At 39.2% G+C, this 25,457-nt stretch overlaps 2 protein-coding genes and 1 long non-coding RNA gene across 3 annotated transcripts in view; 1 reads left to right on the plus strand and 2 right to left on the minus strand.

Moving 5' to 3' along the window:
• LOC145442952 (uncharacterized) overlaps positions 1-25,457 on the plus strand; it is a 418,025-nt gene that overhangs the window by 88,614 nt on the left and 303,954 nt on the right. The window lies entirely within an intron of this gene.
• LOC145442828 (sialate O-acetylesterase-like) overlaps positions 1-25,457 on the minus strand; it is a 360,699-nt gene that overhangs the window by 59,356 nt on the left and 275,886 nt on the right. The gene's annotated exons all lie outside the window — the stretch shown is intronic.
• On the minus strand, positions 4,022-23,745 carry LOC145442918 (uncharacterized). The gene is made up of 4 exons (XM_080320963.1): positions 23,551-23,745; positions 23,412-23,488; positions 21,636-22,719; positions 4,022-5,103 (listed from the first exon to the last, which is right to left on the minus strand). Exons 1-3 carry the CDS (start codon positions 23,693-23,695, stop codon positions 22,459-22,461), a joined length of 483 nt encoding a protein of 160 aa, XP_080177089.1. The 5' UTR covers positions 23,696-23,745; the 3' UTR covers positions 4,022-5,103; positions 21,636-22,458.

The following is a 25,457-nucleotide window of genomic DNA, read 5'->3' on the forward strand; positions in this document are numbered from 1 at the left end:
TGCCGCCATGATATGCACACAGAAGCCTTTCAAAAGTAATCAATTCAATGGGAAGGCTGATACTGTTTCCGTGCTATCAAGTGGTCAAATCTAGGCAAAGTGGAGGATAGACAGCATCTCATGTCATTGTCAATCGCAAGCTTGTTTCGATATTTCGTTTTGATGGACACCATTGCAGAAAATCCTACTTCGCAGCAATAAGTGGAAGGAAATTGAATCAAAAAGCTCAATGCTCTTCTGGAAAGGATTGGGTATTCATTTTGAAGCCCAACCCAAAAGTCTCCTATGTTTTCCCTTGTAAAGTTGATTTTGAGATTTGAATATTCACGCAGTCCAAGAAACTCTATTTTAGCTGACATGTCGTCATCGCAGATGCATGCCTCTTCGATCGAAAATGGCTTACTAATCCACAAGTTCTTTTGTCGTCCTTCCATTCCAGGAAAGTACTTTTCAAAAGCGGTAACAATTGCGTTCAGATGGCTAGCAATAGCCTGAGTAAAGTTGCATTTCACATTTGAATCAGACTGCAAAAACATGGTCAAATTTGTAAACATGCCCGTGTCGCCTTTTTGTATCATTCTTTCATAAAATTGCATCTTGCTTTTGAAAGCAGCTACGTTGTCTTGAGTAGTGTGCAACCACTGACGACCTCCTTGTAGCATCAAATTTAGTGCGTTTACTTCCGAAAAAAAAATCCGCCAAGTAAGCCACCTTCAATAAGAAACTTCTGTTTCTCATTTGGTTGTATAAATATTCTCCTTTCGTGCCTTGTTCCTGTTCGAGTAACGCAGTCACTTCTTCTCGTTGCTGGAGCAAACGATTCAGGACTTTTCCGCGCGATAACCACCTTACCTCGGTGTGTAACAACAGAACTTTATAATCAGCTCCAAATTCTTCACAAAGAACAGCAAATATTCTCGATGTTGTTGCATTTGCACAAATGTGATTTACAATTTTTACCACATCTTGCAACACTTCTTGAAGCCCTGGCGGTAGAGTTTTCATAGCCAAAGCAAAGCGATGAATCAAACAATGTGTGAATGATACATGAGGCGCAATATTGTGTATTAATCCTTTAAAACCAGATTTGTAACCAATCATAGACGGAGCACCATCTGTACAGATACCAACAAGTCGTTTCCAATCAAGTTTGTGTTTTTCAAAAAACTCTTTCACGATTTTGAAGATATCTTCTCCCTGGCAAGTGGTTTGAAGAGGTTCTGAAAATAAATATTGCTCTTTTATGCTGTTTTCGGAGATATAGCGAGCGTAAACCAGTAACTGTGCACAGGAAGAAACATCTGTGGATTCATCCAATTGTAAAGAAAACATCGGGCTGGATCTCAAATCTTCCACTACTTGCAGTAAAATATCTTCACTCATTTCAAGAATACGACTTTTGATTGTGTCGTTTGAAAGTGAAATTTCCTTCAACTTGTTTGACTGCTGCTTTCCTAACACCAAAGTAGTTGATTCTATGAGACAGGGCTTTATCAGCTCCTCGCCAATTGTGTGGGGTTTCTTTGCTTTTGCAATTCGTAAGGCAATGCGATACGACGCCTCTAATACTGCATTGTTTTGCTGCGCCCACATACCACCGGAGTCAAGGCGATCATTTTTTAAATGCTCCGCTTTTCGCTTAAAAAACTCGACTGTTTTTCCTGCCAATTCACCATGACGAGATACAAGGTGCTGCATGAGTTTGCTCGGTTTCATATTTTCTTGAGACAGCACTTTGAGACAAATCACGCATTGTGGTTTTTCAAAGGGACCTTCACTAACACTCGTAAAACCTAACTTTAGAAAAGCTTCGTTGTAACTTCGCTTCTTCGGAGGCATTTTGATGATGTCAAACTTGATTACACTGACTAGACTGGAGTCACTGGACCACTACTACTGGCAATACTAACAGTAACAGTACAGCATTACAATACGACAGCTTACAATACTACAGTTGGCCCTGTCATTCATAATCACTAATGGTTAGCCTACTATGATGTCACAAAAGGTATATTATGTAAAAGCGAAATGTAAACAAACTTACAAAAATCTACGTTAGCCTACGTTCATATTTACGACTGAAGATATTTTAGTGCAACGTAATAAGTATATGAAGAAAAGTCCGAATTACCCCCCACAAATTGCTAAATTACCCCTTTGGGGCAGACTTGTACAAACTAGACATTTACTTAGTTGACGGTCAACTAACTAACAGTTTTTTGAGTAGTTCTAGTTCTAGTTGTAGTTGCGGATTTTGAAAATTCCGTAGTTCTAGTTCTAGTTGTAGTTGCGGATTTTGAAAATTCCGTAGTTCTAGTTCTAGTTGTAGTTGCAGATTTTGAAGATTCGGTAGTTCTAGTTCTAGTTTTAGTTGTGCATTTCAAAAAAATATTAGTTGCCGAACAACTAGAAAACGCTCGTGTGTCTGTGTCCTGCCCTGCGCGAGGAGAACTCTCCTCGCGTGACAAGTGAGGTTACTGAGGGTTACTAATGTGATCATGACAAAGGATCAAATGCTCATTGTTGGATCATAGTTAATACATTGATTATGCCGAGTTCACTGATAACTTGGGCAAATTTACAACAATCGACAGTGCGCAGGGACACGCGGTCTCCCGCTGAGGTTGTTTACTAATTGGAATGTGAACTAGTGATCTCCTGCTGTGCGCTGGCGAGTATTATCTCGGAACTAAGCTGTCGCGTCTGTTAAACTTACGAGATTTGATTCGTGATGATGATGCCGACCACGCCTGCCCAGGCACAAAGAGAAGACGATCTGGATTCGCCCAAGGTATCTTTACAAAGGAAATTGCAGAAATTGCCTGGGTCGTCTCCTCCTGGCTCCCCAACTCACAAGTAACCGAAAATCTAACTCTTCAACTTTCTACCTCCAAGTCAGTGTCGTCCGCTTGAAGTTAAATCCGGCCCGTATGAGGGGAAAAAGTATGCCAGGGAACAGCGACTACTCCTGGGTCAGAATGTGCTAAACTGTTGGCGGAATATGACCGACTTGCCAGAATTACGGAACTTGGCGCAAGATTTTCTCGGGATGACTGCGACATCTGCGCCCAGTGGAAGGGCTTTCTCGCATGCTGGGATTTTGTATTCCCCAAAGAGGGCAAAATTCAACGGAAAAACATTTTCGTGACTCATGTTGATTCGCTGCAATCAGTATAACCGCTGCAGAAAATGGTTTAGTTTATTCTGTACTGATTACAGAAAAGTTCTGTATGTCTGATTTTTCAGTAATTTCGCTGTACCGACGTTCATGTGGAAGCGTCTGGAACGCCGAATTCGAATAAAATAAAAAAGAATGAGTTGATTGAGGATTAAATTTAGTTAGTTGTGTTTTAGTTAGTTAGTTGCCGATATTTAAATTTCGTTAGTTCTAGTTCTAGTTATAGTTGTGAGTTTTGGAAATTGAGTAGTTCTAGTTCTAGTTGCGTAATTTGAAAATTGGGTAGTTCTAGTTATAGTTATAGTTGCGAGTCTTAAAAATTGAGTAGTTCTAGTTCTAGTTCTAGTTGCGCTTTTTGAAAATTCAGTAGTTTGTACAAGTCTGCTTTGGGGGTAATTACCCCCAGGTTAAAAACCACTGTATTAGAGCTCGGCAGGTAGTAGAAAGGGGGATTTTGTGTCGACTCAATTCAATGTCTTTTCCATGTCCTTCAATAATGTAAATATTATGTAGATGCTACAGCCTTTAAACATGGTGAGTAGAATGTAGATCCTACATTAAAAGAACATCCTGATATAATAACCTGTTTTCTACCACTGGGCATAACCTGATCACGGCTGCGTACACACACACACACCACATTACCTACTACATATTAATCACATTTGCGGTAATTTATTTCAAAACGGAATTGGCAAGTAAATAATGCCGGTGTAAAAAATGAAACGAACGAAATTACTTGTAGTGCCAAGTAGCAATGAATGAAACTATGAGAACAGTCAGTAATCAGAAGGTTTCATCGTCTGATGATGATAATCCCTGTGGCGTTTTCTTTTCAACACCCTGCAGAAATAAAATGAAAATGACGATTATTAGCTAAGACATTCGTACTGCGAAAATGGCAGAGGTAGCGAGTAACGAATGACTCCTGCATTTTTTTCGCCCATACTTACTAAAATGGATTTGATTCTGGACTATTTCCACTCAAGTTTTTTTTATTATATTTTTTATTATTATATGACTAGAGAACTGACTTCAATCGCCACTTCTACTTGATTATCAAGATCAACGATGACTACTTCAGCAATCTTTGAAAACAGCCACTAACACAAAAAGAATTCTTGACTAAAATTTCTTCACATTCTGTCAAAAATGAACAATTCAACAATCCAAATGAATCAGTTATTTGGCAGCTAGTTGGAGAGATATATACTCAAGTCTAGAAAGTGGAATGATACTCTGCCTGGAAAGCTGAAGACCTAACAATATTGTGTACAGAGAACAAAACATTTGAGTGGCTGCACTGGTATAGACATTAACAAATTATTAGAATTGACAGTAAGATAACCAGCAAGACATTAAAATGAGAATTAGTGCAGTTTCTTAGGCTGTAGCGATACTCAGCCAGGAAAGTAATTGACCTAGCAGAGAGCAAAACGTTGTAAATAAAGCGAGCGAAACCTCCGACAAATGATAAAACATTAGAATCGACAGTCTTACTAGAAGCAGAATAACAATCATGAGGGGTTCGAGAACAGAAGCCGGGAATTGACCATCAGAAATTACTGAATACTGGCCGAACAGATCCATGACCACTAACAAATGGTCTTTTAATAGTCAATATTGATACCAAATGACACCACCCCTATTTCACCGCAACATTTAGCAAATACAGCGCTGGAGTCAACCTTATATAACCGCTAACCAAACGCCCATTAGTTTTCCCACCTACTACTACGCGCTTCGCGGATGGAAATACGCATTAAAGCGAACGGACGCGACTTGTCACACTCTTGCTATTTCTGCTTCTTTTTTTTCTTCGTTCCTCTTCTCTGTCGCTTCCGCTTCAGGAGAGAAACAGTCGGCCGTGTTTACGGATCGTGAATTCCCGGCTTAATGGTGATTCTTCCTCCAATGGTCAGCACCTTGAAAATTGAGAACAATGTTGTTGCAAAATACATGACAATTTGAAAGTTACATCATTCTAATTATTCCAGTTATGGCCGTGAATCGTTACAAGTGCGGTAACCATAAGAATTATTACTATACTTCAACTACAAATACAATATATTGTATAAAATAATTACCAATTCTTTTACGTTGATCGAGTCCCAAATAGATGAAATATGTCAAAAAATTTGCTAAATTTTTTTTAAATAATTTGACAGATTCCGAAATCTTCTCAAAGTGCACCTTTCAAAAATTTGATATCAAGACTCCCAACATTTTACAATTCGAAGTTGGATGGCTTTACCAATACAAGTACAGTTTGTATCGCAATTGACAATTATGTAGAGAACGCTGCGAGACATGAGAGTAGGCCTACCCTAAAACGTTTCTCTGACATGGACATTAGGGCTCTTAAAAAAATGACTTTTTTTCTCAAATCGTTCTGGCTACTTGATAAAATTGTTAGGTTTTTTCTGAAATCGTTCTAACTACTTGATAAAATTGTTAGGTTACCTAATTCAAGCCTACACACCAAATTTGGTTCAATTCCAACCAGTAGCCGCATTGCTACAGGAAAAGAAAGTTTATATTTATTATATAAAAATAAATAGAAAAAATTTGAAAATTTTCGGTTCACCCCATGAAAGTGTTAGGTTATGTATAGAAACGATGTTCATCAAATTTGGTTCGATTCAAACAAGTGGAAGCGGAGTTATTGCCATCGAAAAATTTGGACTTGAATAAAATAGTTATTACGGTGGGCACCACTATAATAAATAAATAAAGAATTGTGTCACGCTGTCATACTGTTTTACGCGACCGTTGTTATACACTGCATTGTTGCTGTGCTCTGGCTCCATTGATGTTATTTCTACATTCGACATTAATGCGTCATAATTCTCCATCTGATTTTGAATTCAACTCTGTTTTGCTTCCTTTATCGTGCCGGTAGCTCTTTAATAGGCGCGCGAAAAGTTCTTCGGGTTTCAATAACGTTTATCATGAAGGTACTTTTGAAAGCAGTATTAAAATTTTGTACCACCAACCAGTTATTTAATTACTATTTATCTTCAAAGTAAATGCTCATTGCATGAAGCAGGGTTGTAAGACTCGAGTCACGATTTTCTGTTGACTCGACTTGACTCAGGTCATCTTCTCGAAGTACGGAAATGACTCGACTCATTGCGCATGACTTGAGACTCAGACAACCAAGACGACATTTCATGATTATTTCAAAGAATAGTACAGCAAATCGCTATTGGGATTTCGCCTATTGATACTGGTATTTGAAAATGCGGCCAGAAACTGCTAAAAGTAAGGAAAATTCGTATATTATAAATGCGACCCACTCGATATCACAAAAAATATAATAAGTTGGTTCAACAAGACCTAAATTGGAAACTAAGCAGCTAACACAATGACTTAAACTCTGGCTCGAGTCATAATACCATAACTCGGACTCGGCCCTCTGCTCGCTGACTTGGACTCGGACTTGACTCGGTGGTGAATTGAAAATGACTCGAGTTAAAACTATAAAAGTGAAATTGACTTGCGACCCGGAGTCTTGTGACTTGGTTACAACCCTGGCATGAAGCCTCAATAGTTTCATGAGTGGGGTGACTAGACAAAGAAAGTAGTTAGTATGATCGCTCGCACGCGGCTATTGGCTCTTATGGGTGCACCCGACCGGTGCCTCGAAACTCGTCCTGAACCGGTGACCCTTTCAGACCCCCCTTCCACCCGACCGGTGCCTGGGTTGGTATAGGCATCTCTCGACCGGTAACCCTTTTCGGTATAGGGATCACTCAACCGGTGCCTCGAAACTCGTCTTGAACCGGTAACCCTTTTCGGTATAGGGATCACTCAACCGGTGCCTCGAAACTCGTCTTGAACCGGTGACCATTTTCGGTCGCATGTCGCACTTTCGGGTATAGTCATCTCTCGCACATCGGATGGAAAACTCGTGGTGGCACATCGCCCTTTCGGGTAAAGGCATCTCTCGCACGTCTTACTTTCGCATGTCGTGCTTTCGCGTATAGGCTGTGTTGGTGACTCGCCATGTGTTCTTATGGATGCGATCGTGATGCGCACTTTCAACCATCTCTCGCGTGGTGTTGAATAGTCACCAACAATAACCGCACAAACGGAAACGTGGCTTGCAAGAGATTTAAGCAGTGCGACCTATATTTCGAATGACCTGCGCGCTGAATTGTTTCACAGCCAACCGCGGTGGTCGTGACTCGCCTTTTTTACCATAGGTGGTGACGGTGATTCGCCTGTCGTGTATTCTTACGGGGTCTGTGGTGACTCGCCATGTGTTCTTATGGGTGCGGTCGCATGCGGCTATTGCGTCTTATGGCGGGGGTGGTGAGCGGCTATTGATGCTAACACGAAACCCGGGGTGGCGAGCGGCACTTATTTCTTATGGCGGCGGGTCTTATTTCTTATGGGTGCGGTCGTGATTCGTACTTTCGGTATAGACTGCGGGCGGCATGTCGTACTTTCAGCAAAAAAGGTGTGAAATAGTTTGCCAAGTCTAGGAATCACTTGCAAGGTAATATTTTGGTATTTAGTTTACCACAGAGCCGGCGTAGACGGCGATTCGAATATCAACAATAACAACGCTCACGAATTAACACTTCAAATAGCTGTGAAATAGTTTGCAAAACCCCGCGATCGCTGACAAGATAATGTCTCGGTCATAACCATCTTTCACGACTTGGTGTCATAACCATACCGATCGCTCACGCGGTGAAATTTTAGTAATCAGTTTGTCACAGTACTTGATTTCGCTGGTAAGATTTAACAAGTAACGAATAACAGACCGCGGTAACTTGAATAGCGACAAATTGTCACTTATTTCCGCTCTAACTCTAATCCTTTGTGAAGTGAACGCTTATTCAAAAGGGCGTGATATAATTTTAAAATCCGACGACCACTCACCGGATAATGCTTCAGACATAACCATCGCTCGCGACTCGCTGTTACATACATGCCGATCGTTGACAACGTAATATTTCGGTAATTAGTTTACCACAGAGCCGGCGTAGACGGTGATTCGAATATCAGCAATAACCACGCTCACAAACTAACAGTTCGAAAAGGTGTGGAATAGTTTGCTAAATCTGGCACATGGTAATGTTTTGGTAATTAGTTTGTCCCAGAGCCGGCGTAGACGGTGATTCGAATATCAACAATAGCCGCGTTCACAAACCAACACTTCAAAAAGGTGTGAAATAGGTTACAAATCCCCCGATCGCTCACAAGATAACACCAAAGACATAGCCATTTCCCGCGTCTTGCCATTACATACATCCCAATCGCTACAGTGTAATATGTCGATGGTTGTTGCTATCAAGTAATAAGTAATGAATACCAGTACCAGCACAGACCGTGATTCGAAAACCAACAATTTGTCACTTGCACGCGATCGCTATATGTTTTGACACTTCGCACCGTTTTCACATCTATAGAATCAATACCAACTATAATTCTACAAGAATCAGGAATCACAAGTATGTGCATTATACAGTTATTGTCTTTATTAACTTGAAATCAACCTCTTAACAAAAACACGCATCTTATCACTCGTCAACTCTATCATGAAAATCCTCGAGTCCTTATCATCAAAAATGTTATAGTACCGCATCGGAATCCATTCGCGGGATGTACTAAAGTTAAATCCAGATAATCCAAAATGAAATATTTGGACTTTGACATAGTCTGAATTGAAATATATTGACAAACATGATTACCAACTTTGATCCAGTCACATTTCAAGATCATACTTTGAAACAATCCTTGAAACTTACAACTCTATTCACGACTGAGTTTTCCGTTTATCAAATAGAGTTTCAGTAAATACTATCGCGATATTTTAATGTGTTACTACACACAATAGAATCAATCAATGAAATAGCACCTGTTGTAAATATTTCTAACTTGACAACCACTTGTGCGTACCGCGATCGACTTGCGACGCGATGAGTTAAATCGGAATATTTCAATCTATTTGTCGAAACCTTGAACAAACTATCAGGTTATTTTTTGTTGTAATCGAGTGAACGGAAATAGTATTACGTCTCAACATTTTAGCATCTTCCCATAAACAAAAGAGTAAAATACAAAAAACCTTGTCAATTCAATCCGTTTGTAACTTACCCAACCAACTCAACAGTATCCTTACGAAAAGTAGACAAGACTACGCGAGTAATCACTACAATCCAAAATCCATAGCAAGTTCGGTTGTATTCATATCCCTACGACGCGTCTTTTGTTTTTCAACTGTAAAAGTCGTTACTATTTTGCAAGACAAAGTAATTACTACTTGATATATTTTATAAACCAAAGTAAATACTACTCGGTGTGTGGTTTGAGATTAACATATTACATTTGAGTATACCGGATTTGAATGCCTGACCAACGTAGTTGAGAATTCATTTCTTACAATCAAACGCCGGTTTTACATTGAAAGGTATCATACTGTAAACATAAGGATTGACACATTGATTTGATATATGAGATTTTGTAATGCTCGACCACGACTTGATTATTAAATTATTCACGATAATTAGACCCGATGTTGTGGTAAAGGTTATTAGAAAATATCACTTTTGGCATCGAGTACCAGTCGAAGTGGGTGAACAATAACACCGAAAATGATAAATGCGTTTCGTGCTACTATTGATACAAGTTCATTTCTATCAGGTGAAATAAACGCCATCACAAAACTCAGAGCATGCAAAGGTCTTGATTGATATGAATTTCGATTTGTGTCTTATGATTTTAGAAATATTATGATTCGTTAAACCAAAGTCGTATGTCCGATTATTAATTGATTGGAAACTTGATCACGTACCTCGATCATTACAGAAGATTATAACCCCATTGTCCGACAATCTTTTACAAAAGGATCGAAACCAAGTAACCCAAAGTCGTTGCCGTCGCATAAACAATTTGTACGACGTTTGATAATTGTACCCTATACGTTGGTGTACTAGAGATATTTGTAAAACACACTCTGGTAAAGAAATCGAAAAGATATCCTACACCTAAATCTGATAAAAACATTTTGCACTTTTTGTTCGTCAGTAGTATCCATTTTAATTTTCCCATTTCCTCTCGTCAAAGTAGATGTAATCGTAGTCACTAAAGAACTTACTTGGATGTGTTTGAATTCTAGACATAGTTATGATTTACTCAACGCAAGACCCAAGAACAACCGTAGTTAACAACCGTGCACACATATCCAAAATATCGCACACTCCGCTATTCCTAAAGTACAAACACCCGATACAAAATATCGCTTGTTGCGGCATCATCTTCACAATATCACCATTTTGTTTGTGTCAATTAGTTACTTTGTATGTTATCCCACAACTCTTACAAAAGTACGAAGGATATTAACATCGCACTAAGTAATTAACTTTACTCGATATTCTCACATTTCGAAACTAAAGAATGGTTGGTTAGACTCTACAAACTGTTTCGATATCACAAGACCTTTATTGTCTGAATGGGTGTTCATGTATCTTAATAATCAAATAGTTCAACACAGAACTAGTACTAACAGAAACATCAGAGTTGTTTACACAAAAGTTTGTATGTGTACAGTATGCGAATACCATGTGTAAGACCAGCACAATTGCAGTATCCATTCGAGTTTAGTCAACACAAATTTATTACAACGGAGCCACGTAAACTTTCGTGAAAGAAAAGCATACTCACTTCCAGAGGGTTATGTCAACACCATAGCAGTTCCCCAACAACAAAGTACATATGTTTCTAGCCACGGTCCTTACATCTTTCACATAGATCAATCTACTTTGCTAACGAAAAGTGCTGAGTCATCACATGATCGCTCTCACAACAAAACAGCTAGTAGATATTATCATTCAAAATATTCCTAACCCTTTACACACCAGTGACAAATCATACAACGAATATGCTTTGTGGGTCGAATTGTTGTTCAGTGTCAAGTCTACCTGTTGAAACGTACATTAAACAGCGCAATCCAATTAAAACCACGAATCTATTTTCATTTCGTCACATACAGAAAAATAAATTTTCTTTCTCCAACACATACTTGTAACCAATCGCTTTCATTAAACACACAACACCATAAAAGTATTTACTTTCTACAACATAGACATTCCGATGTAGTCAAGAAATATTTTTATTAATCAAAATCATCGATTTCTGTTCACGGCGTTAGTGTGTGCATGTCATACCTGCGGGCCCCGTATTAAAATGGACACGACACGACTGACTGTAAGGAGATAGAAGTCTATCACATCGATTTACATGTGGTCTTCGCTACGGTTTCAAAAAACGAATCATCTCTTTTGCATTGATCTAGACCGAGCAAGTTAGTTAATGGCCATGATTGTGTTTGTCATATGCGAATGATAGGGTTACTGTCAAATCTACATACAACAATCTTCTGACGATCATAATAGCAATTTCATTTTCCGCCCCTTCATAATTGTACAACTCGGTAACTACGTTTAACAAGACCAATCACACTACCGGCGTTGAACACAAGATACCTATCCAAGTAAAAATATCATTCTGGTTTGGACAATTGACGTTTACCTGTGTAAAATTATCATTTTCAAGTGGAGGTCCACCGTTACCTAACTAAAATACCATTGTCCTTTGGAGATTTATCGTTTACCCAGTGTAACAATCCCCTTTTCACTTGGAAATCTATTTTTGGCCTGAATAACAAACCCCTTTTCACTTGGAAATCTATTTTTGCCCTGGATAACAAACCTTTTTCATTTGGAAATATATTTTTTCTCTTGGTAACAAACCTTTTTCACTTGGAAATATATTTTTTCTCTTGGTAATAAGCCTTTTTCACTTGGAAATATATTTTTTCTCTGAGTAACAAACCTTTTTCACTTGGAAATATATTTTTTCTCTTGGTAATAAACCTTTTTCACTTGGAAATATATTTTTTCTCTGAGTAACAAACCTTTTTCACTTGGAAATATATTTTTTTTTCCCTGAGCAACAAACCTTTTTCGCTTGGAAATATATTTTTCCCTGGGTTACAAACCTTTTTCACTTGGTGATCCGTCGTTTACCTGAGTAAAAATATCATTTTCCTTTGGGGATCTGGCGTTTACCCAGTGTAACAATACATTTCTCTTGGTCATCTAGCTTTTCCTAGAGTAACAAAACCATTTTCATTTTGAAATCTGACAACCACACCGACAATTTGATATTTTTGTATTTTCTTACAGCGAACAGCGACAAAATATACACCAACAACGACTCCGATACATTTGTCTAATCAAATATTCACTTGTGTTGGTGCATCCCATCAAAATCGTCGGTTACCCACATGCAATGCGCTCTTGTACACAGAAATGCATGTTTTGGAAAATTGGACAATAGGCTTCGATAGTTCTGTGATGTCCGGGTTCGTGCTTTGGATTTTCCAGAGTCAAAATGTCTGAATAAAACACCTCCTTGACGATGGTTGGTATGTGGATAACGGTGTTCGGAAAACGGTTGGATTTATGTCACCCATCGCGATAACAATTCCAGGTCGAGTTTTCCCCCGCGCGTTTACTATATTGTGTCTTTATTGGTCAATGTATGTCTCGACATTCAGTTTGAAATCGGAAACCCTGATAAGTATGTAACCGGATCCGGATATCAACTCTGAATCGATAAACCAATGAACAATATTCAAAGTAAACATGTTACACCCTGTGTTCCCACGAAAAAATACCATCCAGACATACGTCGCGCTTGTTTGCCCACATCAGTATACGCGTAAATGGAGGTGTGTGACATTGCATGCAATGTGTTGGTATACAAGCATCGATCCACAGACATTATCATAGCCGGTAGTTTTGATGTAGATCGAATGTCATCACACCCGATAACAACACCAATAAGCCACATTGCAATGACTCTGAGTCCGCGCTATTACATCGATATTTCGACACCGTTCACTGATTTACTCGATGGTGTTATCGTGTTGTAACATTACAAGATACTCATGGCCCTATCTCCGGACAGACCACCCAGACCAATTGGATACATCGGTCAATATCCGTCGTGTCGTCGACACCGAAGTTTTCTGCTGCAGCGTTTGACCAAGGTGAACTATCGAATCACGGGTGCTCGAAATGATTGCGATCAGTCTTTCAGTCACGATGCATGGATGTCACTACTCCCACATAACGACTCCAGATAAATATCGTGAACAGTGATTCTGCAAGTCTCGGACTGATACTGTGATCCAATAAGGTGTGTTTCTGTGGAATGAAGACTGCAATCGTACACCACAATAGAACACTACCTCGCGATTTCACACGCAATCATAAAACACATCATCGTAAGGATTCAGTTCGTCCGGTGACATTTCGAAACGGTCATCGCCACAAGAGATCGGTATCATTTTGAAACGACATCGTCACAAGTCTACTGACGTCGATTCTGTTGGTCATGTCAATCCGTTTCACAATCCGCCGTTTTTCAACTCCCCGCACCATAGTGTTACGACACAGACAAGAAGCGTCGGTGGAAATGATAAAACACGGAAAGCACACTATGGTGTTATTTGACATGGATTTTACACCCGACGAACCTTACATTCGAGCGATGCATTGGAATGACGCTTGTATTATTGACGTAGAAGGAACAGAAATGTATCGATTTATTGGTTTCGTACATATCCAACAAAAACCAGGGTATGTGATTGCGCGTGGTTCGCATATTCGACTGTGAACGCTCTATTGGTATATGCTGTATAGTTCACTTTCACCGTCGTGCGAATAACCCATGTTACGGTTCGATGTTTGTGTGTCTGTATGTCACGCTTCAGATTGACTCAGAGTCATTGCAATGTGGCTTATTGGTGTTGTTATCGGGTGTGATGACATTCGATCTACATCAAAACTACCGGCTATGATAATGTCTGTGGATCGATGTTTGTATACCAACACATTGCATGCAATGTCACACACCTCCATTTACGCGTATACTGATGTGGGCAAACAAGCGCGACGTATGTCTGGATGGTATTTTTTCGTGGGAACACAGGGTGTAACATGTTTACTTTGAATATTGTTCATTGGTTTATCGATTCAGAGTTGATATCCGGATCCGGTTACATACTTATCAGGGTTTCCGATTTCAAACTGAATGTCGAGACATACATTGACCAATAAAGACACAATATAGTAAACGCGCGGGGGAAAACTCGACCTGGAATTGTTATCGCGATGGGTGACATAAATCCAACCGTTTTCCGAACACCGTTATCCACATACCAACCATCGTCAAGGAGGTGTTTTATTCAGACATTTTGACTCTGGAAAATCCAAAGCACGAACCCGGACATCACAGAACTATCGAAGCCTATTGTCCAATTTTCCAAAACATGCATTTCTGTGTACAAGAGCGCATTGCATGTGGGTAACCGACGATTTTGATGGGATGCACCAACACAAGTGAATATTTGATTAGACAAATGTATCGGAGTCGTTGTTGGTGTATATTTTGTCGCTGTTCGCTGTAAGAAAATACAAAAATATCAAATTGTCGGTGTGGTTGTCAGATTTCAAAATGAAAATGGTTTTGTTACTCTAGGAAAAGCTAGATGTCCAAGAGAAATGTATTGTTACACTGGGTAAACGCCAGATCCCCAAAGGAAAATGATATTTTTACTCAGGTAAACGACGGATCACCAAGTGAAAAAGGTTTGTAACCCAGGGAAAAATATATTTCCAAGCGAAAAAGGTTTGTTGCTCAGGGAAAAAAAAAATATATTTCCAAGTGAAAAAGGTTTGTTACCCAGGAAAAAATATATTTGCAAGTGAAAAAGGTTTGTTGCTCAGGGAAAAAGGTTTGTTACCCGGGGAAAAAATATATTTCCAAGTGAAAAAAGGTTGTTACCCAGAGAAAAAATATTATTTCCAAGTGAAAAAGGTTTGTTAACCAGAGAAAAAATATATTCCCAAGTGAAAAAGGTTTGTTACTCAGAGAAAAAATATATTTCCAAGTGAAAAAGGTTTATTACCAAGAGAAAAAATATATTTCCAAGTGAAAAAGGTTTGTTACTCAGAGAAAAAATATATTTCCAAGTGAAAAAGGCTTATTACCAAGAGAAAAAATATATTTCCAAGTGAAAAAGGTTTGTTACCAAGAGAAAAAATATATTTCCAAATGAAAAAGGTTTGTTATCCAGGGCAAAAATAGATTTCCAAGTGAAAAGGGGTTTGTTATTCAGGCCAAAAATAGATTTCCAAGTGAAAAGGGGATTGTTACACTGGGTAAACGATAAATCTCCAAAGGACAATGGTATTTTAGTTAGGTAACGGTGGACCTCCACTTGAAAATGATAATTTTACACAGGTAAACGTCAATTGTCCAAACCAGAATGATATTTTTACTTGGATAGGTATCTTGTGTTCAACGCCGGTAGTGTGATTGGTCTTGTTAAACGTAGTTACCGAGTTGTACAATTATGAAGGGGCGGAAAATGAAATTGCTATTATGATCGTCAGAAGATTGTTGTATGTAGATTTGACAGTAACCCTATCATTCGCATATGACAAACACAATCATGGCCATTAACTAACTTGCTCGGTCTAGATCAATGCAAAAGAGATGATTCGTTTTTTGAAACCGTAGCGAAGACCACATGTAAATCGATGTGATAGACTTCTATCTCCTTACAGTCAGTCGTGTCGTGTCCATTTTAATACGGGGCCCGCAGGTATGACATGCACACACTAACGCCGTGAACAGAAATCGATGATTTTGATTAATAAAAATATTTCTTGACTACATCGGAATGTCTATGTTGTAGAAAGTAAATACTTTTATGGTGTTGTGTGTTTAATGAAAGCGATTGGTTACAAGTATGTGTTGGAGAAAGAAAATTTATTTTTCTGTATGTGACGAAATGAAAATAGATTCGTGGTTTTAATTGGATTGCGCTGTTTAATGTACGTTTCAACAGGTAGACTTGACACTGAACAACAATTCGACCCACAAAGCATATTCGTTGTATGATTTGTCACTGGTGTGTAAAGGGTTAGGAATATTTTGAATGATAATATCTACTAGCTGTTTTGTTGTGAGAGCGATCATGTGATGACTCAGCACTTTTCGTTAGCAAAGTAGATTGATCTATGTGAAAGATGTAAGGACCGTGGCTAGAAACATATGTACTTTGTTGTTGGGGAACTGCTATGGTGTTGACATAACCCTCTGGAAGTGAGTATGCTTTTCTTTCACGAAAGTTTACGTGGCTCCGTTGTAATAAATTTGTGTTGACTAAACTCGAATGGATACTGCAATTGTGCTGGTCTTACACATGGTATTCGCATACTGTACACATACAAACTTTTGTGTAAACAACTCTGATGTTTCTGTTAGTACTAGTTCTGTGTTGAACTATTTGATTATTAAGATACATGAACACCCATTCAGACAATAAAGGTCTTGTGATATCGAAACAGTTTGTAGAGTCTAACCAACCATTCTTTAGTTTCGAAATGTGAGAATATCGAGTAAAGTTAATTACTTAGTGCGATGTTAATATCCTTCGTACTTTTGTAAGAGTTGTGGGATAACATACAAAGTAACTAATTGACACAAACAAAATGGTGATATTGTGAAGATGATGCCGCAACAAGCGATATTTTGTATCGGGTGTTTGTACTTTAGGAATAGCGGAGTGTGCGATATTTTGGATATGTGTGCACGGTTGTTAACTACGGTTGTTCTTGGGTCTTGCGTTGAGTAAATCATAACTATGTCTAGAATTCAAACACATCCAAGTAAGTTCTTTAGTGACTACGATTACATCTACTTTGACGAGAGGAAATGGGAAAATTAAAATGGATACTACTGACGAACAAAAAGTGCAAAATGTTTTTATCAGATTTAGGTGTAGGATATCTTTTCGATTTCTTTACCAGAGTGTGTTTTACAAATATCTCTAGTACACCAACGTATAGGGTACAATTATCAAACGTCGTACAAATTGTTTATGCGACGGCAACGACTTTGGGTTACTTGGTTTCGATCCTTTTGTAAAAGATTGTCGGACAATGGGGTTATAATCTTCTGTAATGATCGAGGTACGTGATCAAGTTTCCAATCAATTAATAATCGGACATACGACTTTGGTTTAACGAATCATAATATTTCTAAAATCATAAGACACAAATCGAAATTCATATCAATCAAGACCTTTGCATGCTCTGAGTTTTGTGATGGCGTTTATTTCACCTGATAGAAATGAACTTGTATCAATAGTAGCACGAAACGCATTTATCATTTTCGGTGTTATTGTTCACCCACTTCGACTGGTACTCGATGCCAAAAGTGATATTTTCTAATAACCTTTACCACAACATCGGGTCTAATTATCGTGAATAATTTAATAATCAAGTCGTGGTCGAGCATTACAAAATCTCATATATCAAATCAATGTGTCAATCCTTATGTTTACAGTATGATACCTTTCAATGTAAAACCGGCGTTTGATTGTAAGAAATGAATTCTCAACTACGTTGGTCAGGCATTCAAATCCGGTATACTCAAATGTAATATGTTAATCTCAAACCACACACCGAGTAGTATTTACTTTGGTTTATAAAATATATCAAGTAGTAATTACTTTGTCTTGCAAAATAGTAACGACTTTTACAGTTGAAAAACAAAAGACGCGTCGTAGGGATATGAATACAACCGAACTTGCTATGGATTTTGGATTGTAGTGATTACTCGCGTAGTCTTGTCTACTTTTCGTAAGGATACTGTTGAGTTGGTTGGGTAAGTTACAAACGGATTGAATTGACAAGGTTTTTTGTATTTTACTCTTTTGTTTATGGGAAGATGCTAAAATGTTGAGACGTAATACTATTTCCGTTCACTCGATTACAACAAAAAATAACCTGATAGTTTGTTCAAGGTTTCGACAAATAGATTGAAATATTCCGATTTAACTCATCGCGTCGCAAGTCGATCGCGGTACGCACAAGTGGTTGTCAAGTTAGAAATATTTACAACAGGTGCTATTTCATTGATTGATTCTATTGTGTGTAGTAACACATTAAAATATCGCGATAGTATTTACTGAAACTCTATTTGATAAACGGAAAACTCAGTCGTGAATAGAGTTGTAAGTTTCAAGGATTGTTTCAAAGTATGATCTTGAAATGTGACTGGATCAAAGTTGGTAATCATGTTTGTCAATATATTTCAATTCAGACTATGTCAAAGTCCAAATATTTCATTTTGGATTATCTGGATTTAACTTTAGTACATCCCGCGAATGGATTCCGATGCGGTACTATAACATTTTTGATGATAAGGACTCGAGGATTTTCATGATAGAGTTGACGAGTGATAAGATGCGTGTTTTTGTTAAGAGGTTGATTTCAAGTTAATAAAGACAATAACTGTATAATGCACATACTTGTGATTCCTGATTCTTGTAGAATTATAGTTGGTATTGATTCTATAGATGTGAAAACGGTGCGAAGTGTCAAAACATATAGCGATCGCGTGCAAGTGACAAATTGTTGGTTTTCGAATCACGGTCTGTGCTGGTACTGGTATTCATTACTTATTACTTGATAGCAACAACCATCGACATATTACACTGTAGCGATTGGGATGTATGTAATGGCAAGACGCGGGAAATGGCTATGTCTTTGGTGTTATCTTGTGAGCGATCGGGGGATTTGTAACCTATTTCACACCTTTTTGAAGTGTTGGTTTGTGAACGCGGCTATTGTTGATATTCGAATCACCGTCTACGCCGGCTCTGGGACAAACTAATTACCAAAACATTACCATGTGCCAGATTTAGCAAACTATTCCACACCTTTTCGAACTGTTAGTTTGTGAGCGTGGTTATTGCTGATATTCGAATCACCGTCTACGCCGGCTCTGTGGTAAACTAATTACCGAAATATTACGTTGTCAACGATCGGCATGTATGTAACAGCGAGTCGCGAGCGATGGTTATGTCTGAAGCATTATCCGGTGAGTGGTCGTCGGATTTTAAAATTATATCACGCCCTTTTGAATAAGCGTTCACTTCACAAAGGATTAGAGTTAGAGCGGAAATAAGTGACAATTTGTCGCTATTCAAGTTACCGCGGTCTGTTATTCGTTACTTGTTAAATCTTACCAGCGAAATCAAGTACTGTGACAAACTGATTACTAAAATTTCACCGCGTGAGCGATCGGTATGGTTATGACACCAAGTCGTGAAAGATGGTTATGACCGAGACATTATCTTGTCAGCGATCGCGGGGTTTTGCAAACTATTTCACAGCTATTTGAAGTGTTAATTCGTGAGCGTTGTTATTGTTGATATTCGAATCGCCGTCTACGCCGGCTCTGTGGTAAACTAAATACCAAAATATTACCTTGCAAGTGATTCCTAGACTTGGCAAACTATTTCACACCTTTTTTGCTGAAAGTACGACATGCCGCCCGCAGTCTATACCGAAAGTACGAATCACGACCGCACCCATAAGAAATAAGACCCGCCGCCATAAGAAATAAGTGCCGCTCGCCACCCCGGGTTTCGTGTTAGCATCAATAGCCGCTCACCACCCCCGCCATAAGACGCAATAGCCGCATGCGACCGCACCCATAAGAACACATGGCGAGTCACCACAGACCCCGTAAGAATACACGACAGGCGAATCACCGTCACCACCTATAGTAAAAAAGGCGAGTCACGACCACCGCGGTTGGCTGTGAAACAATTCAGCGCGCAGGTCATTCGAAATATAGGTCGCACTGCTTAAATCTCTTGCAAGCCACGTTTCCGTTTGTGCGGTTATTGTTGGTGACTATTCAACACCACGCGAGAGATGGTTGAAAGTGCGCATCACGATCGCATCCATAAGAACACATGGCGAGTCACCAACACAGCCTATACGCGAAAGCACGACATGCGAAAGTAAGACGTGCGAGAGATGCCTTTACCCGAAAGGGCGATGTGCCACCACGAGTTTTCCATCCGATGTGCGAGAGATGACTATACCCGAAAGTGCGACATGCGACCGAAAATGGTCACCGGTTCAAGACGAGTTTCGAGGCACCGGTTGAGTGATCCCTATACCGAAAAGGGTTACCGGTTCAAGACGAGTTTCGAGGCACCGGTTGAGTGATCCCTATACCGAAAAGGGTTACCGGTTCAAGACGAGTTTCGAGGCACCGGTTGAGTGATCCCTATACCGAAAAGGGTTACCGGTCGAGAGATGCCTATACCAACCCAGGCACCGGTCGGGTGGAAGGGGGGTCTGAAAGGGTCACCGGTTCAGGACGAGTTTCGAGGCACCGGTCGGGTGCACCCATAAGAGCCAATAGCCGCGTGCGAGCGATCATACTAACTACTAAAGAAACACAGTCACATTTGCAGCATATCATGAATGTCTCTTACTATATGTGATCTTGTTCAAATGGAGGTTGATGAAAGTGTATTTCCCATTCTTTCCGACTCTGCTATAATTACACCAGACTGGCAACCAGATCTAGTGATTTTTCCACCCTTATTTCAATGTATATGGGCAACACTTCCAATCCTACCACACACCCATTTTCTGATGCAACAAACTATTGCCGTATCAACCTCCGGGTACTTATTTCACTAGTACCCAATTTTTTATCGTGCGCTTCTTGATATAAGAACCAATGGCGGGTATTGCGCTCCCATATGGCTTTCCACACAACTTATTTGGATTTCAGGGACATTTGAGCGATTGGAGGTATTAATATCGAAGGCTTAGCTGATTTACTGTGGATTTAAGGTCCAGCAAATGTAAATCGTCGCCGCTGTTGCACCGAAATGTCAGAGGTCTTGGGGTGTCATGGAGTGGAAGATAAGGCCAGCGCCGAAAAGTGGGAGTGTGATAGTTCCGCCCAGCAGGTTTCACATTCCTCGAATAATAAACTGATACTGATAAATCCCCCTAACAGCCTCAAGGCAATATTATCTTTTAATTTCGAAACAACCTAGACTCAATTTTTGAAACTTATGTTGTGTCTTTTATTATAAGCATTTCCACTAATTTGTCAGGTAGAATGACATACCCAAATTTAAAGTAGGAATGCTCTTTAATGGGAATTGCGCCTAGAGCGAAGAAATTTTCGAATTGAATCAATCGGACCAATAATATGTCACTTCATGTTAATTTGCAAAATAATATGCATCATTAATCAACGTATAATTGCACACTGTAGCCCAGGGGTCACCAACCTGGTGCCCGCGGGCACCAGGTAGCCCGCTAGGACTAGATGAGTAGCCTGCAAGCCCATTCTAAAAATAGGTGGAATAGCAGCATTTACCAATATTCGTCCGATGATTGCCAGTGAGCTTTGAAATATATAGATTGATTTATTCAGCTATTCTTGTTTAAAACACACTAACATGTAATTTGCATATATAAACACTTAAAAATATCTTCAATTACAATTAGTAATATATACATGTATGTAATAGAATCACCAGAAATTCAAGATACGGCGCATTGCCTATACAGGCGACATGACGGAATGCCGTCCAGGTTCTTCTTGAAATGGTGAGGGGTTCCGTTACGATACACTGTAAAAATTATTCTTGTTAATAAACAAGAAAAAATATGCTAGACTCGATTACAAGCTTACAGGCTTTTTCTAGTAACTCAGTTACAAGCTGACAAGCTAAATCTTGTTACCTGAATACAAGCCCGTAGCTTGTAAATCTCTTTTTCTCTCTCTCATTATACCTAAATCTTGCACCTGCACTGGCAGTACTATAAAGCGGAAAGACCCAGTGCATTCGGTGGCCATGACTGTTAACAAATGTATAGCAAAAGGCTCATTTATTTACAGCCAATTAACAACTGCAGCAGATCAGCAGGCAATATATACAGGCTTAAGCACAGTATGGACAATAAACAGCAGCACTAGAAAAGGAAATTGTGCAAAAACAATGTTTGCATGACTCGGCCTGCAGAAGACCCAGCACGCTAACTCGAATATTCAGGCAAGAAGCAATTGAAGAGGTAAAAGGTTTTAAGGCAAGCTCATGAGCGTGTCAACTAAAGACAGCATATGCTGCTGCTGAATAGGGTGAATGGTTTGACAATATCTCGTGTAGTTTTGAAAGTAAAGTACAAACCTATTCCATGACTATTTACACTTTACAGCGTCAAAACTGTCAAGTAATGAAGTATGCTGAAAACATAATCACTTGTAGCAGAATCTACTTTAGCATCCCAAAAAGGCAAAACTACTTCACAACGGACCAATTAGTATATCAATGATCAAATGAATTTCAAAACTGCACATCAATTTTTATCACACATTGAAGCGACTGCAGACGGCATACGCAGCCCTTTGATTTTTGCAATGCAGATGGACAAGAAATGTAGAGTGTTATTCACACCACGCGCGAACTGGATATTGAATACCCAGTACTGTGACAGAATGAGAGCCAAAGCATATGTAAAATCTAATACGTCATTTATCACTAGCCCGTCGAAGTGCACCGTCCACTTGGTTTCTTGAGTGTAACGATGTATGATTGGGTGCGGTGATGCTGAATTATCCTGAAACAAAGAGGGCACACAACTGTATACTGAAAGGCAAGGAGAGTATGAAATTATATAGCGTATATAATACTCCCAGAATAATGGTTGACGTATCAGGTCAAAATGATGACTATGACATTGCTTAAAACAATAGTGGCCAACCTTTTCTGATAAAGGGAAACACAAGATTTAGTAACCATTGCGCGGGCCACTTAAATGTGGTAACGTTGAAAACAAGACTTACATAACTACGCTTTAAATTTGATAAAATGATGTCATGAAAACTCTGTGCAACTGTGCAGTGTGCATTCATGTCCTGGTCATGATAGGCGCAAAATTTTTTCAAAGATAATGAATGATTTCGATCAATAGATATTTTACTTGCTTATATAGGGGGTTGCCTTTGTATACCTTTGGGCACATTTGGCAACGACAGGATTATTCGGCGTTTAGACATAGCAATATCATAGGTTTCGGTGAAGATGCCTCTATCGTTTTGTGCGAAGTTTCATCGCCGACGATCTCGCTGCGAGCACACAGGCGAAGTCGTCATCATCAAATTTAGCGGTCAGCCTAATGTCATTTTGATTGGCCTTGCTATTTTACCTGACATTATAACTAATTTCGAGAATTACCATGACTTACTGACATATCAGCGCAGTAAAGTTTACTTTATAGTAATGCAATGTTTATATGTACTTGGTGCGAACCTGGTTAATAATCAAGAATTTGTCAAAGGATTCGTTGAACATTGCAGGTAAACCGACCATCCAATTATCTGCAGAATCTGAAAAAACACAGAATCTTATTTGGAGTTGTCCAGCAATTTGTAAAATTGAAGCATCGTACTTATCGCATCTGTAATGCTGGTTGGCAATTGATTCCACTTGACTCTTGTTGCATGCTTGGGGAATTTAAATTCTTGGATCTTGTCCAGAATATCTAGACCATTGTTAATCCGCTTCATTTCTTCCAATAGCTGAAACATTTTCATTTACTGTTAAACAGAAATCAAACGAATGATATTGCTTCTTACCCAATATGAATTTTTAAGAAGGGGATACCAGTGTTGGGATGACTCGAGTCATGACTTGACTCGAGTCAGACTCGAGTCACCTTTGTCGTATGACTTGACTTGACTCGAGTCACTTTGCAAAAATGACTTGACTTGACTTGACTTGGCGCATCAAAAATGTGGATTGACTCGTGACTCGGAGCAAAATTCACGAGTCAATTTCAAGTCATCAAGTAATCGGTGTTGATAAAAATCACTGTATCTTCCATATGTTCGGATTGTTCGTGAAATGCTGGTGTAACCCGTGAGAGCGACAAATCACTCAATGATCGTGTGTTTCACTGAGCCACCATTGTCTCACATAAATAAAATGACCACACACGTAGTAATTGAAGCGTACAGCTTATGTTGTCGTAAACTAGTAGTGAGGTATTTTAATAGCATAATATTCATTTCTGTTTTCTGTTCTTTTACCTTTACCAAACCTCTTGTTTTATTGAAATTGAATTCGAATATAGTTTATATACTCCTCAACCTTTGGTGTAGGCTCGAATGGTATCATATCAACATGTAAATGAGTAGTGTATTGCATCTTATCAATTCGTTTTTCAAGTTTGGCTGGTAACTATAAACTGAGGCTATGCAATTACTTACGTAGTTGAACAGTTCTACGTAAATGCCTATGTGAGCGATACAGAGCCTTCTTTCGTGTATATTGAACTTTATATTCGTTCATCGGTTCAGCATCAATGACCACATCAATCTGTTAATCAGACAGCTAGTAAAATTCAATGACGTAATCATGCCTCATACTCCGAAAAGGCAATTTGACTTGAATTGTGACTTGACTCGTGACTTGACTTGACTTGACTCGACTTGACTCAAGTCACCTCCAAAAATCGAGTGACTTGACTTGACTCGAGTCACCTTCGAAAATCGATTGACTTGACTTGACTCGAGTCAAAATGTGCAATGACTCGAAATGACTCGTGACTCGAAGGTAGTGACTTGATCCCAACACTGGGGGATACTCCACAAGAATGTCAGCAGTTTGCATGTTGCCGACTTCTATGTCTAACCGACGACTTTTGAAAGTGGCTTTCATTGCTTTCATCAGCTTTCCTTTGGCTGGGTTAGATGAACTTGATTCCGATAATATGAATGACTTATGTTCATTCAAGCTTTCCTCATTGTTTGAAGATTCACCGACCTGAAATTTTAAATTAATGATATAAATTAGTGGTTTCCGACCAATGTGCCACGAAAATAGTAATTGCATACTTCGTTAGCAAGAATGCCAGAATTTCGGGGATTCTTGCATCGAGGGCTGCTCGCGTCCGATTCTTCCGTATGAAGCCGTCTCCGTGGACCAGTCCTTCCATACTTTTTTCTATTTGCGATGAGAACCGGATCTTATGGATCTTTTTCTTTCCGACGTGCGTTAAAAATTTTGTTATTGAGCTATAGCTCGACGACCAGGACATTGCCAAAGTAGTAAACAATATTACTAGCCTACGCATTAAGATGGCCGTGAAGTACTAGCAGATCTTCAACCCATTACGTATTGCATCTTTTGGCACAGCTTGTTTCTGTTACACTCAACGCAGTTCATTATACCATGTTTCTAACTTTCTGTAATCGTTGCTGCTGTCCGGTATCATGAAATCTTCTCATTTCTGGATGCTGAACAGTAGGAGACTTAAATTGGAACACTGCAAAATGACCCCCACCTCACTCTGCA

The sequence above is a fragment of the Botryllus schlosseri genome, chromosome 7 (genome assembly GCF_051294905.1).
Source record: "Botryllus schlosseri isolate E-star chromosome 7, Bs_hap1, whole genome shotgun sequence".
In the NCBI taxonomy this organism is placed as follows: Eukaryota; Metazoa; Chordata; class Ascidiacea; order Stolidobranchia; family Styelidae; genus Botryllus; species Botryllus schlosseri.

Excerpts from the sequence above, each read along its gene's own strand:
- LOC145442918 (XM_080320963.1), bottom strand. The coding sequence starts at position 23,695 with ATGAAAATGTTTCAGCTATTGGAAGAAATGAAGCGGATTAACAATGGT. Across the intron at positions 23,489-23,550 it reads CAGCATTACAGATGCGATAA|ATTCTGCAGATAATTGGATG; the intron begins GTACGATGCTTC and ends GTGTTTTTTCAG. Across the intron at positions 22,720-23,411 it reads AATTCTTGATTATTAACCAG|GATAATTCAGCATCACCGCA; the intron begins GTTCGCACCAAG and ends TCTTTGTTTCAG.